Here is a 15,478-nt window from a genome sequence, read left to right on the forward strand (position 1 = left end):
TCTGAATAGCGGAATATGTATCTCGGCGCGCCTATATCTGAGAGTTTGCACACGCATGTCTGCACATATTTCACAGATATATTTTTAAAAAATCAAAACGACAATTCCACTGCAGCATTTTGAAATACAACTGAGACGCCGGCGCTGGCGTTGACGCTAACGCTGACAGCGACGCCGCCGTCGACTTAAGCAGCGAGAGAAAATATTTTTTTTCGGATGCTGCAGGCGATCTCGTACCGCTTTCAGTGGCCCCAGTGCTACGTCGTGTTTCAAAGCGCCCAGGCGCACCGAAAATCACTACAAACCAAAAATTTTGGAATATTCCGCCGATAGGTCTCGATCTCTAGAACTCTTTCTCTAGTGACAGTGTGTGAGTGTGTGAGTTGTGGGGTATCCTTCCAAATAGAATATCCTCCAGCATCCTCTTATCCTTTGGCAGATACTTACTGGGGGTAGCTTCAGCCGCATCCGACATGCAGGTCTTCGATAACAATATGGTAAGTGAAACTTGGCCTCCGGATAAAAAGCCATCTGTGTCCCAGAGTTCCAGTGTCCTGGTTGTCCTGGTTGTCCTGGTTGTCCTGGCTGTCTTGTTTGTGTTTACCCAACCCGGAGGCAATGGCAAAGCCAAATTTATTGTCGCTCCTTGGGTTTTGTACGGTTCGGTTGCCTGGTTCGTGGCCACACTTAGCCCAGTTAGTTTAACCCAGAAATGCCAATACACAAATTCCAGACCCCACGCCCTTTTTGGCCGCCGCACGGAAAAGGCTTTGTCTGTTAACCGGAAGAAAACGGAAACGGAAACAGAAGGAGAAGGAGAGGGGACATAGAGTACACAGAGAGAGATATGGCTGAAAAGAGCCAGGAAGTCATGCGGTGTTCAAAACGCCGCCAAATTAATTAAAAAAATTCACTTAATGGCTATGATCCAACTGGGTCAACGTACGTACAGGCCAACTAAGAATTGCATTAAAATCTTACCCCTGAGCAAAAAAAATTAAAATGCCGAAAAACGGATATTTAAGTGCTCGGTAAAAGCCATCTCATAAATGCCTTAAAAGACGAAGTCTTCTAAAACTGCATTAATATTCAAATAAGAACTTACATAAGGCAACTATTTTGGACAGAAATTCCATAGCTATTTAAGTGGATTTTGTGAAATGAAAAATTCAGATTTTGAAATGATTTTTGCATTGCCAGAAGCTTCCATTCCATTTGATTCCTCCACATTATCTAAAAATACATATCCATATCTTTATTAATAATAAAATGAAAATATAAGCTTGGAGACAAACCGACAAACCCACAAACCAAAACGAACAATCCACAAAAAAGAATTCGCTTTATGTTAGATGCCGATGCTGATTTCTTGGCAGCTGAGCGTTCCCATTAAGTACATAAATCGTCAAACATATTCACATAAATAAACATATGTATTTACAAACATAGATACATAATATAAGTATGTGTTTTGTATCTATGCTGGCATATGTGTTTATTCGAATTATATCCCATAGATCGAAATTCGGCTCGAAATTGTCGCATTTGAGTGGGCCGGCCGCCACTTTTTGTCGCTTTTTTCCGATGTGTGTAAATTTTTGGTTACAGATTGCGGCATTAGTCACAAAAGTCACACAGCCCAAGGCCCACATATCCCTCGGCTAAAACTAAATCACACACACAAAAAAATTGGTGGCAAGGTCGCCGGCGTTCGATGACGAAAGCAATACCCAACAGGCATAATGACATAGTTGATTTCCTTTTGATATTTAACGGAGGCACTAGCACTAGGCTAGGTGGCATATAAATAGCCAGATTCGGCCAGTTTTACAATCGACAGTCCCAAGAAGCCAAAATGGAATTGGTTTATTTTGGGGCCGAATAAATCAATTGGCTTCTGTATTTATGCAGATGCCACCATTTGATTATTTCGCACTGTCGTTGATTTATGGCCAATGGCCAAAAGGATGTGGAGTGTGTAGGTAGTTCTTCCTACTGGGAGGGTGGAGGACTTCCCATTCTATTTCACCCATTTCCACCCACATTTCCATATCCATTTCGTGATACGTTTTTCTCTCTCTTTTGGCCCCAGAACACCATTGTAGACGTCATGTGTAATTGCTATATGTCAATGTCAATGTGGGGGTATGAGTGGGTCGGTTCGGTTTGGGGGCCGGAACATCTGATGTAAGTGCTTGTAGTTGCACTTGGTTAGGTTTAATGAAATGGTGATGATGTATTGCTGCCAAAATAACAATCGAATCAAAAGGAAGAATTCACCAGAACGATAACCAAAATCAAACGGAAACCTCAACTCAATCAATGGAATGCATTGCCTTTTCAAAAGCCATTTCATCTCACTTATGGCACACATATCTCTCTTGAAATTCCATTCTCGATGCACTGATTTCTGTAAATCTTTTGTAAATTTCCAAAAATTCTAAAATGAAACTGGTCTATAATTAAATGCATTCGACTCAAAGGCATTCTGTGCACCTGTTGTTTGGGGGAATCCAAAAATTAAATTACCCATTGCATGGCATCTTCAAATTGATTCACTTCAGAGAACACATTCAAGCCGCCAGCAGGGGACTTTCAATTAAGAGACCAAAAATATTAAATATGCTCTAGCCTTTTGCCAAAAAATTATATAAAAATATACTTCTGGAAATGCCTCTCGCTCGGCATCTAAATAAAAATAATAAGTTTATGCAATAATTTGCATATTCGCATTGTTTATTGATCGAATCGAAACACAAACAGCAAGCCGTTGGCAATTGTTTAAATATTTGCCAAACAAACATCTCGCAGAATTGATAAAATAACAACGCAGATACTCGCTGTCTGGTGGCTATTTATAAAAGCCAGCGAACAAATGAAATGTTAATTTGGCTGAAACAAAATGAATAATTAAATATGGGATGTGTGTCTGTATGTATCTATCCATCAATTGTATCTTTTTATCTTCTTTTTCCCTTCCATTAGCGCAGTGCCTCGCGACGCGCCTCACTGCGTCGAGGATCCATATCGGCATTGCCACAGAAATCGGCGGAAATTCCCTGGGATATATTCGAGCGTCTCTTCATGCCGTTCCTCTTCTGCCAGGCAGCGGCCATCGTCTCCTCGCATCTGCTCCACGCCCTCAACATCTCCAGCATCTCGACGTTCGCCGTCTTCGTTTGGTTCGCCCTGTCCACCGTGGGAGCCGTCCTGTTCTATCACTTTGTCAAGGTAAGTCCCAGCAACGACACCCTTCCATCCATCCATCCAGACGGTCTAATCCTAGGGCAACCGCAAAAAGGATCGGTCTGGCCACGGCCTAAACCGAAGCCGAAGCCAAAGCCATATGGTTTCGGTTTCAGAGCCACGGGGCGGCCATAACTTTGGGATTCCTTTTTCCGTTTTGGCTCGCTTCGAGTGCCAAGCCAAAACCACAAGTGACGACAACGCCGGAGTATCTCCCTCTCCGATACGAGAGGGCAAAACAAATCAGTGCCACTAAAAATAGTCACAAGCCACGAGGGCAGCAGCAACTTAGCCAAAAGAAGCCCGAAGGGGTTTGGGGGGGTGCCATGGTTAACTCAACAGAAAGAGACACAAGACAGCATGTCGGAGGGGGAGGGCGTTGGGGGAAACCCTTGACTGTGGATTTGGCTTGATATTTTAGGGCTTACTGCCAGTCGAGAAAATGAAAATGAAAACAAATAAATAAGCAGGGAAAAAGTCTAGGAACAGACCATGCTAAACTTTGCCCAAACAAAAAGGGTTTCGTAATGAATATCAATTTGCAGAGAAGAAATATGCTTGACACTGATTCACTTGAGACCCTGGACAAGAAATTGTCATCCAGTCTGATTACTCAGAGCTGAGATATTAAATTACCTAAAAGGAAAATCATCTACCCATGTGAATTGAGTACCACACTGCGTATACGTAATGAGCTGCTGCAGAGTAGTCGGTTTTCGCGCCATTTGCTCCAATGCACATTTATGAGTGTGGCGCCGACCAAGTCAGCAGATAATTCAAATTTGCGTGCACTTTAATTAGCTTTACTCGGCTGTCGAGAGCTGGCAGGAATCACATTGGCCATTTGTTGCCTGGCAATTACTGCAGAAGAGTCCTGCCGGCGGACAACGGACTATGGAGTCCGGAATTGCTGGCTCTCGGGCACGTAGACAGCGTCCTGGATCCGTAGCCGGGGGTCGGCATTGTGTGGCCAATTGCAGTCGGCTTGGTCAACCCGACATTAAGGTAATAAGCACGACGGCAGGATAATTAACAGCAACAGCAGCAGATGCAGGGGCAGCAACAGGAGGTGGCCAGTAGCCACTGGCCAGGATGCTTCGAAAAGGAGAGGAGATAGGTGACAGAACTCGTTTAAAAGTTGTGAGGAGGAAAAAAAGTTTTAAGCTTTCAAGTCGCAAAATTATTAATAAGAAATTGATTGATAAACATCTTGGCTAATAAATTACTGAAGCACAAAAACCAAGAAACATTTATGCATATATTCCGTTTCATCAGCAATGTCCTTGTCCTTGGGCAGAAGCTACCCGAAATACGCAGAATTCTATGGAGTCTATTTTTGGAGACGGCAACAGACGACGAGTTGAGGGCGTCAACGTTGCCACACTCCTTTCGGGACAAGAAAAGGGAAACAAAACATGTAATGTCCTTGCTTTTGATTAGCTTTTCGGCCTAGGACAGGCCCCAACTATTAACCCGATTTCTGTTGTCATTTCACATTTACAAACATGTACCGTTATTTGCGAATATATATGTATAATATGTATACCGTACACATATGTGTATATATATTAGAGGCATGTCCTAGCTAGCTGAACTGTTTATCCTTGCACAGCACGTTGTGCATTTCATTTTTATGGCACGACTGTCGAATTAAATTACACGCACGCACACTCCGGCCACAGTCCGGACTCCGGAGTCACAGTCGCGGAGGAGTCGCGGACGAGGGGCAACTGTTGACGCGACTCGGCTGCTCAAATTGGGTGCAATGAAATGTAAATGCGCAGCTAATGAAATGCTCAACGATACCGCCTCCGCCCCCATACACACCTACCCTTCCCCCATCTCGCCCAGAAGCTGCCACAAATCCCTCATTATTATTTTCACCTAAATTGCAACTGTTGCAAGTCTGCAGACTATTTCGAGTTTCGGTTATCCGCACTCGATTGCGGAGTGCGGACGCAAATTACACTCATCGTAATATGCATAATTAAGTCGATACTAGACCAAGCCCCTGGAGCAACCATCTGCCACACAACCATTTCCCTGCTCCCCTTTGGGGCAAAAACAGAAAGCAACAGCAACAGCAACAATTTTCCCGGAATAAGACACGTAGATGGGTGCGGGGCTTTTTGTTGTCAGCTGCCAGAAACAGTGTAAATAATTGAATTAATAGCTTCGTGTGAGCCACGCTAATGAGCAGTTGCTCAACATCAGCAACGCCCACTGCAACGCACCACCTCCTTACACCGCCCACACACACATCCCCATGCCCATCCCCCCATGCTGCCGCGGTCGCATCACTTTTAAAAGTAATTGAATGTGCGGATCTTGGTTGCCGGGGTTTTAAGGTCTCGCGCACTTGAACTTTTCCGCCAGCAGGAGTTCTGGACACCTGCCACCGGCCACCCGCCTTCCTGGCCATCTTGGCCAACTGAGCCGGCTGGAAGCCGCAGTTGATCCACTCGGTTTTCGGTTACCTTAGAGTCATGATCCTGCCACTTGCGAAGAATATCCGGAAATGTATCCAAGGTGATAGTGCACTTGGAGAAATTATAGGCTAGGAATGGGGTTAAAAATACGGTAAATTATACAAATAACTTCCAATCTATTTATTATCTCTCCCATAACCATAATTCCCAAGTGATTTTAACATTAAGGTCAATAGACCAGACGTGACATAATGAGAAAAGTTTGGTAAATATTTGTTTTGAATGTAAAAACCGAAATAATTTATATTTATTATAAAATTTATTTCTTTTCTCAAGATAAAATATATATTTTCCCATTTATTTTCTTTATGAATATCTTGAAATAAAAAATTCAAAATATATGTCAGAATCAAACACAAAATATTTCTAAAATAAAATAACAAAAGTATACTTAAATAAATTTCTTCTGATGTATTTAGAAATAAACATCTGTGAACAGTTTAGTATAGTTTGGTTGCATCTGAAACAATGTCCTGGATCCTTCCTGTGTTTATTACCCAGTAAAGCATCTACTTAGCTCATTTTTTGTGTGTTTTTTCTTCACTCTGAAGCGACAGCTTCCTTCGGTGCACACTTTGTCGCAGTAACAGCTCCATAAAACTTTGTCTATAGACAAATTTTACGCTGATTTGTGTGTTGTGCACACACCCAAATACACACTGGAAAAAAAAAGGAGGCGAATGCATTTGCAATTAGGAGATGGCGATGGAAATGGAGATGGAGCAGGATATGAAGCTGTGGAGCTAACCATGAAAGTCAGGTCCATGGGCACAATTCTCAGAGCCACCGAAGGCTATATAAAAGCCACACTCCTGACCCCTCCTGCCTCCTTTTACCTCCCCTACCCCTCCTATCCAAGCCCACACACGCATACACACACAGAGCCCATAAAAACTCATTATGTGCGAAGCTTCGTTCGCTTGTTTTTAACCATTTGCTGTGCTGCTTTCACTCTCTCCCTGTCCCCCTTACTCGCCTTTTGTTCGCGAGTGTCCTTTCGCTCTTTTGTATCTAGCAGATACGTAGATACTCCTCTGTTTCTGTTTCTGTTTCTGTTTCGGTTTTATGGTCTCGCGCGTGGCCTGTTGATTCACACACATACACTGCCGCACAAATACACTGAGGACATTCAGAAATGGCAATGGCGTGCCCGGCCTGACAATGGCTGGCAATGAAGGACATCGGACATGGGACACAGGAGCACTGGAGAGCTGGAGGACTCTGGTCTCAGGTCCCGAGTAGCGCGCATTGCGTTTCTTAGAATTGCACGCCATTAAATCGCCTTCAAAACTCCACCCTACCCACCACATCCTCCACCAGGACCACCATCATACCACCCATGCCACACTGGTCCTGGCTGGTGGTACTGCGCATTTTAGTTAAATTAAAAACCAATTGCAGACGAGCCAGCCGGGCATCCATCGTGCATCGCACATCATGCATCGAAAGCCGAAGGTCAGGGGTCACAAAAAGCTAAATGCCACAAAATGTGGCAAGCTGATGGCAAAAGACGGCGCCTAAGCAAGCAAATAATTCGTAACCAGTTTGACATTTTATTCTATTTCTTTGTGCAGATGTTTTTGGGGAATATTCATTTTGAAAAAGGGTTTAAAGGACTTTTAATTTGATTATCCTTTTTATTAAAGCAAACTTTAGCTAAGAAAATGATTAAAATACTTTATTCAATTATAAAAAATAATTATTATCCTGTTATTCTTTTTTTATATTATTTTATAGACAAAATACCCAGCCATCCTTGTTAAAAATAAACATAAATAATCCCTGCAGTGCAAAGAGTTAAAATCGTTTAAGGACCTTTCATTTTCAAAAGCCTTTATCTTAAACTAAATATGTTCTGGCAGGTTACACTATATTTTAATTAACCAGCATTGCCAGGGGCATCATTTTTCGACCGGATACAATGGCAATTTAAATACAGATAAATTTCCATCCGGAAATATAGCCGTAGGTAGTTGGCAGGGGGGGCTATGATGGCTGGGCTAGGATGGCTGGGGGAATAGGTAGGACATGGGGTCGTAATCCTTCGTTTAAACACCCGCACGGAGATGTTGGCTAACAGGCTGAGCTGCCATAATGGCTGGCTTGGCACAAAGTCAAAGCTTTGCGTGTTGTCTGCCACACGCACACACACACGCACACACACACAGGCCAATACCCATACGGATAAAGAAAACAACAAAAAAAAACAAGCTGCAAATTGGCCTAGGTCTCCGTTTGGTACAACGCGTGGTATGCGCAATGCGAAAAGCCTTTAATGCGGACGTTGTCGTCTGCGGATGGCGTGAAGTTGGCAAAGGACCTGCCCGCCACACGCCACCAGGATACCAGGATACGTGCGTGAATCCTTCTCTATGTATGTGTATGTGTGTGTGTATATTTTTGTTGGAAAGCAAAACACAGAAATGGTTTTTAACTTTCCGGTTAATTAATTTATTACAGCTTAATACGTTCAATGACTTTTGGCGCTCGCCACCCTTCATTCCGTTTGTCTTGGCTGTCATTTATATTTTGCTGCCATCGCTACTACAGCCAGCCACCACCCACTCACAAATTTTTTAGTTAATTTATATTTTTGTGGGAACTACCCCTCCCCGCCCACTCTCTTAGCGTGGAGACCTCTTCTTGCCACATTTTATTCGGTGTCTATTTTTAGCAACTGATTTAATATGCGTGCATGCGTGTGCGTGCCTCTCTTTGTTTCGCATTTCTTGGTTTCTCTTTTTTTTATATTTTTGGTTTTCTTGTTTTATTTTTATTTGTATTTTTTTGTTGTGTCGTTTTGGCCACATTTCGTCGCCTTGTTCACAAAAGGAGCACCCGAGAAAAGAAGAGAAGCACGAGGTCCTGGGGAGCTGGTGAGCTGGTGACACAGCGAGGACAATTTGTATGCGGTTTGTTTGCCATTTTTCACTTAAACTCTGACTCCTCCCTCCTCAGAAATTGCACCATTTCGCTTATGTAGATTTATTTCGGGGCCTCTCGAGCGGTCAAGCGTATCCCGTTTTCTTGAGAGCTTTATGTGTCTGTAAGGATATACTATAAGGAGTATAAGGACAAAAAATAAGATAATAAAGGCAAACTTTTTCGGGAGGGACAGATACGACAGATACGAGATAAACCAGCAACGAACGGGTTCAATCACATCGAATTAAGTCTGTTTCTTAAACTTAATTTACTTGGATATAGGAATATAGGAATATAAAATAAGTTTATGCTCTTACTTCCTGTTTGGCAATGGCTGGAAAAGTTCCTTAAATTCCGAATCCCAATAGATTTCGGATTATTGATATATTTCAGCTGGATTAACTTCCGCACAAATATTTTCCATACGCAAAGGTCCTTGGGATCCTTGACTGGACAGTCATAAATTTATTCACACAAATAAAGGAAGGCACAGGACTTCCACCTATTGTTGTTACATTTTACACTCGTAACTTTCAGCTCGCCCACACAAAAGGGGGGTGTCCTGCAGGGGGGAAGGACTATAATGGGGTTTCCCTTACACTTTCAACACTCTCGGTTATTATTATTTTTGATGAGGAATGGGGAATAGGGAATACGGAATAGAGAATGGGAAGAGGAGCTCACTATCTTCGGCGTCCATGCTAAGTTGATGCAGTTTACACATTAACTTCCGCTTTTCCCCTGCCCTCCCCTCCTTCGACTAATGCCAGCATAATGCATTATATAAATATTGCGCATACGCCCCGTGGTATGCAAAGCCTTTAGCGAGTTAATGAGCCCGAAGCAACCAGGTGCAGGCAGAAGGCAGAAGGCATCCAGCGGATCGCGTGCTCTTAACTCATTTATCAATTGTGGCTAAAAGTCCGCGTAAAATGCTTCGTTTTTTGCTGGAGGGGCTCGGAGCACTTGCAACCGCAGATAACACCTGCTGTTGCTGCCCCTGCCACTGCCACGGAAAGCGAATAAATCTTTGCACTTCCAGTTGCCTGCAATTAAAATGCAATAAAGGATGCATTTAAAATCGCCTCTGAAAAGGGGGATGGATGACCGGGGTCGGATGCCCGCGTATTGACTTTCTCGCTTCCAATGCGCGGCAGGCACATCCGATCCCCAACCCCGACTCCACCCCCCGGTTCCGTTAAATGGAATGTCTGACATGCATCCACCGTCATTTACCCGAAACTTGCCGCGCTACCGTGCGCTATTTTTGGGGTGCATGCAACTTGGTTTCTATTTCGGGAAACGGCTTTACAAAAAAACCACAGGCCGACATGACCACGTCGAGAGGTTTGGGAGCAAAAGTGGCAGCTAGCACCTACCAGGCAGCAGGCAGCAGGTAGCAGGTGACTGCTGGCAGGTGGCAAGTGGCAAGTGGCAGGCGGTCGTGTCAAACCAAGCACGTAGCCATGGCACTATCCAAACCTTGTTTTCGGCAAGAATTGCCTTTTGGAGCGACATATTAGCCAGGAAAAATGGATGAAAAAAGGATGCTTTTAAAGAAGAATGAACCTCATATTAAGCCTGGCTTTTAGCTTTTAGTTCCAACTAGCCAACTACCAAGTATTTCACTCGCTCCGATTTCTTCTCGGAAAGCCACTGGAAGTCCTTATTGTGTCTCCTTCCCCTCGAAGAACTTTAATTGACTCTAAACATTTTGTGGCTTGGTTTTTGCAGCATCCTTAATTGCTCAATTCCGTTAAGACACTGGCTCCTTTTTCTGCCCTGTGTGTCTTAATTCTCAGTTTGCTTTTTTCGTTGTTAGTTGGTGGAAAAGTTTAAAGCAATTTATGCTGAACCGCAATAAATTGGGGTGCCGGGAGGATGCTAAGGACTCAGAATGCTGCGTGCTGCATTTTTAGCACAAAAGTTGACCGAAACTTTGTGGGTAGTACTATAGTACTACTACTATGCCATAGCACTATATCTAAAGTAGATTCGCGTAAAAACTCAAGGAGCATAACTTGTCGAAGGAAAAGTTAGGAGACAAGCCAGAAATCCATGGTGGTTTTTGTGGCGTTGGGTGGTTTTCTAAGGGCAGGAATGCCATGCCAGGGTAGGGCAGGGCAGGGGTTTTGTGTTTTTATTAACGCCAAACAACAGCCAACAGATTTCGATAAGCCAAACACTTATGGCCACAATAAAATGCCGGCCAGTCTTAATGGGTGTCAACAGCACAGCCAATAATAATACACCCGTCTTGGCCCGATTCTTTCGGTGGTTTCTTTTTTTTTTCAACAATTTTACGAGCACTTTATAACGGTTTAATAGCCCGAACAATGAGTAGCCACCACCCACCTCCTCCAGGTCCTTTTCCAGATCCTTCAACCTCCCTCCCAACTTATATTTTTCCAAACTCGATTGACGCACACTATAGACTGGGCTCTTGAGCCAGGACGAACTATATTGGTTAATGGGATGATGAATTATGGCACTATCCTAGCCGCAAAAGGAGGCTGGCTCAAAAGGGACTCTAGTCTCTAAATGCACTTGGAGAAAAAGTATAAGTACTTATCACAAATACAAAAAGAACTTCTTTTTAAAACATTTTATTTGGAGCTGGAAGGTTGTGAAGTACTACATAAGATCTCAAAGATTTTTAAGAAAAAACAATCTACTTCTTGAATAATTTTTTTTTTGTCTGTCCAACATCCTGATGTCAGGACAATGAAGAGAATGTAAGTGAATTGGCCAAGGCGCGTGTCTAAAGCGGAAGTATTAGTGAGCTCATGTCTTCCTGGCCGCCCACTTCAGTTCAGTTCGCTTCCATCATCATGGGTGTCTGTGAAAACCGTGATGAACTTAGACAAATATCAGTGACATGTACATACATACATATACAGGGTGCTGGGTACACATCCGAAGAGGACTTGCCAGCCTTGCCTTGCCGGTCGGCAGGACTTTCGCTTTGAAATCGAGAGCAGGCGGAATGAATCCGAGGGAGAAAAAACTTTAATCGCTGTTGACAAAGTTGCCAACTGGCGGGCGGAATAAGTCCAGTTTGTGACTCGACTTTTAAGTGGCAGTCCTTAAAGCCCACAACAGACGTCACATCTGGACCTGGATGGTGGGGCAGACGGACATGCGGACAAACAGTCGGACGGGGGGGCAAAGGTTAAACATCTGCTGCGGCGCCTTCGAGTATGCTAAGAAAACATGATACTCTGACATACGAACACAGGCATTATTTCAGTTCAATTGCCGACTAATTGGCGTCACAATCATCGAACATTAATTAACAGAAGAGTTGAACAAACTTGCACCTTTGATTTAATGGGGGTTTTATCCAGAAGGTTACAAGAAACTCCCATTAAAAATGACTTTCTCTCTTTGAAGGTATCTGCCTCGGGCAAGGGTGTCCTGATCACTGGCTGTGAGGCTCCTCTGGCCTGGTATTTGGCCAAGAAACTGGACGATCTGGGCTTCACCGTCTATGCCGGCTTCAACACACCCATCGATGAGTCGGACGAGGCCAAGATTCTCAAGGAGGAGACCTCGGGACGCATGAAGCTGCTGCATTTGGACGTCACATCGGAGAAAACCGTAAGTCTACACGGAACCGGAAAGCTTTCATCGGCGATTTCAACTTTTATCCGATGTCACAACCCTTATCCGTTATCCTTTATCCGCAGCTTTTGGAAGCTGCCCGCTACGTGTCCCAGCACCTGCCCCATGGCGCCGAAGGACTCTGGTCGGTAGTACACTGCGCCCACTGGATAGCTTTGGGCGAGCTGGAGTGGATCCCATTCGCTGTGCTGCGCAAAAGCTTGGACCTCAACCTGCTCGGTGAGTGTGGCGCCACAAGCGAGTGTGGCAACAAGTTTCCGGCAGCCCTGTGACACAAATTTTGTAAATATTTTCAAAGGTGCCGCCCGCCTGACACAAATCTTCCTACCCCTGGTCCGTCGTGCCCACGGCCGTGTTGTCTTCCTCACCTCCGGACTGAACCGTGTGCCCTCCCCCGTGCGGGGCATCCAGTGTGCCACCCAGGCGGCCGTTGACTGCTTCGCCGCCTGCCTCCGCCAGGAGATGCGCACCCGGGGCGTGGACGTGTCCGTAGTGGCGGCCGGAGAGTTCGCTCCCGGCAACGGCTGGCTAAACGAGACGGAGCTGCGTGACCAGGTGAGACCACTGGCGAACAGTTTTATGGGATTAGATAAGAATATCAGAAAGTTAATGGCAGGCACTGAGAAAAATCGAAAATAGTTTGACTTTAAGAGGTTTGGACTTCAAACCACCAAGTCCTCCTCTTTTCTCTCTCTGTAAAAGCCAAGTCATGCTTTTAGATTTTTATGATACGATAACTATAAGAGGGAACATGGGCAAGGCGGCTAAAATAGTTGGCCGAGAACTCATTAACCTGGCTCCCAACATTCTCTCATACCCCGCATACACTCTCCGCAGGCCAAGCAAATGTGGAACGGACTCTCCTCGGAGCAGAAGAAGACCTACGGCGAGGATTACTATGAGGCGGCCATGACGTCGGTGGAGAAGTACTCCCGCCAGGTAAATGCATAACGTGGGCAACGTTCTGATGTCCTGCAGAACGTTAAATGGCTAACGAGAGTTTAATCCTGTTTTCCAGGCGGCGGACATTCAGCCCACACTGCGCGTCCTTATCGATGCCGTGACCAGGACCTTCCCCATGGCCCGCTACACCCCCGTTACTGCTCCCGAGAAGCTGCAGATCTTCCTCGCCGAGCACCTGGCCCCCTCCCTGTACGAGTCCTTGTACGGCGAGCAAAAGAAGTTCGTCTACTGAGATGAGATGATGTCCTGTCCGCCAGCCCACGCCCTGATATTGTTATTCGGAAATTTGTTATTCATTTATGATTTTCCTCCGGTATTCCCGCACTCGTCATGCTCCTTTGGTGCGCATGAAGGACACTGATAAAGGAGAACTGTTGCCAGGAGCGTCAGTCGATGAGCATTTACGTCCTTCACACGATTATTTTGATAATAATTTTTTGTTTTTCATTTTCATTTCCATTATTATTACTATGATTATTATTATTATAATTTTTTTTGTGTGTTTTTTTACGAGGACGTCTATAAAGCGTCTGAATATTATTTTCTTTAGTTGCTAGAACGAATTGTATAACGATGAATAAAATGAAATGGAAACAATAGCAATCGCATCCTTATTCCTTATTCCTTTCTGCCTCTTACACTTTCCACTTTCATCCATTTCTGTCGGTTTGAATCCTGTTAATTGCTTTTGATTGACATTGCAGAGTGCCAGAGCTTAGTACATTTATGGAACTATATATGAGTATCCATCAGACATCAGCTTGCATAAGCAAGGACTAAGGACTCTCAGACACACAGCAAGCCCCGCCTGGTAACACTAAGCTTAAGTGCAATGCCAGGAGCCAGGATCCTAGACAAGTGACACCACTGATGTCGCCACAGTCGCTAAGGAGAGCTCCTTGGTGCATAAAAATAAATTCAATAAATTTTTAATGCCTTTGATTCAAAACAACAATGACATTTCCGCAACGGCAAGGACATTCCGCGCCTGGATCCCAGCTCAGGTGTTTCGCGTATTCCCCAGTACCCCCCCCAGTACACCCTTCCAATGAGCTGTTAAGGTGTTAGCCAAGTTGTAAGAGAATGCCACCGCCAAGAAGTGCATAACTGCCGCATAAATCTGCCATGGTTGTTAACTTAAGCCGCAACGGGCTGCCATGGCCATGTTTTTTACACATCCCCCTTTCCCTCCTTTTGTAAATGGCACATTCGAACTTTTTGAGGGACAAATAACGCCAAACTGAAAAACAACAAGAAAAAAAAGTCGAATAGGAAATAAGTTGGTTAGCTAAAAATACACATCTGCCATATATCTGCCAGGCAAGGTCGACCAACTCTGACCAATGCTTTCCGCATATGGCAGACATTTTACCTTTTAGCTGTCAGATTTTCCGGATTTGTTCTCCAGGATATATATAGCATCACTAAGGGAAAATATATTTTATTCAAATTATTTAGAAATTATAAAAAAAGGAGGAGGGTTTCTGCTTCAATCTACATCCTAAGCCTTGGCTTTTCACAGCCATATTTCTAAGCTCTCTAATGCATTTTGTCGAATGCCCTTTTTTCTCTCAGTGTGCTGATACCCAGTCATGTGTAACACTTCCCCAGCTTTTGTCAACTTATTTTTTTCCATTGTGATCAGAACAAAAATTATCCGTATTAAAAATTTGTGGCATGCCATTCCAGAGAAGCCCAATGAGTATAAATATGAATGGAAGGACTTCACCCACAACTTCCGATATGATGGATTTTAATGTGGAGAGTTCTAAGCTCGCTGCCATTATCCGTCATTTGAATAGGTTTGGATTTGGGTTTGCATTTAAACTTAAATGCCTGGCAGGAGGGAATTCCGTAACATGTTTTGAGTCCGTAACTTTAACATGGAAACAAACTCGGACTGCCCGGAGGCATTCAGTTTGCCATTTTTCCATGTTCCACATGGCGTTAACATTTCCTTTTTTTTTTTTTATCCTTCACTCTATTCAGGATTTCTTTTATGTGGGACTGAGAATGCAGAACCCGAAAAAAATTAAGGAAATTGGAATTAAGAATGCCAGGTGAGCTAATCAGGAAAAGTGTTTACTTTCCAAGAAGGCCAAGGCGTTTGGGATAATTAAAATAGAACCTACCTAGGTTTATGGTTCTTTTCAAAAGATTTCAGCAAATGTTTTCTTAAAAATCCAATTTGTATTGCAATTTATTGGTTACTGACATCTGGCAAATATATG

At 43.9% G+C, this 15,478-nt stretch overlaps 1 protein-coding gene across 3 annotated transcripts; it reads left to right on the plus strand.

Annotated features, from left to right (window-relative positions):
• The first annotated feature begins 216 nt into the window (after positions 1 to 216).
• On the plus strand, positions 217 to 13,846 carry LOC6495495 (D-beta-hydroxybutyrate dehydrogenase, mitochondrial). Of its 3 annotated transcripts, none has more exons than XM_014907849.3 (8): positions 217 to 370; positions 440 to 497; positions 2,986 to 3,231; positions 12,054 to 12,260; positions 12,350 to 12,503; positions 12,583 to 12,839; positions 13,122 to 13,223; positions 13,303 to 13,846. In XM_014907849.3, the coding sequence occupies exons 2-8, from the start codon at positions 474 to 476 to the stop codon at positions 13,477 to 13,479; spliced, it is 1,167 nt and encodes a 388-aa protein (XP_014763335.1). In that variant the 5' UTR covers positions 217 to 370; positions 440 to 473; the 3' UTR covers positions 13,480 to 13,846. The 3 variants fall into 3 exon arrangements, with proteins under 3 accessions (XP_014763335.1, XP_001958971.1, XP_014763334.1); XM_001958935.4 differs by having other exon boundaries at positions 222 to 378; XM_014907848.2 differs by lacking the exons at positions 217 to 370; positions 440 to 497 and adding an exon at positions 2,902 to 2,931.
• Positions 13,847 to 15,478: the final 1,632 nt, after the last annotated feature.

This window comes from Drosophila ananassae, chromosome 3L (assembly GCF_017639315.1).
Source record: "Drosophila ananassae strain 14024-0371.13 chromosome 3L, ASM1763931v2, whole genome shotgun sequence".
Classification (NCBI taxonomy): domain Eukaryota; kingdom Metazoa; phylum Arthropoda; class Insecta; order Diptera; family Drosophilidae; genus Drosophila; species Drosophila ananassae.

Excerpts from the sequence above, each read along its gene's own strand:
- LOC6495495 (XM_014907849.3), top strand. The coding sequence starts at position 474 with ATGCAGGTCTTCGATAACAATATG. Across the intron at positions 498-2,985 it reads AGGTCTTCGATAACAATATG|CGCAGTGCCTCGCGACGCGC; the intron begins GTAAGTGAAACT and ends CCCTTCCATTAG. Across the intron at positions 12,840-13,121 it reads AGACGGAGCTGCGTGACCAG|GCCAAGCAAATGTGGAACGG; the intron begins GTGAGACCACTG and ends CACTCTCCGCAG.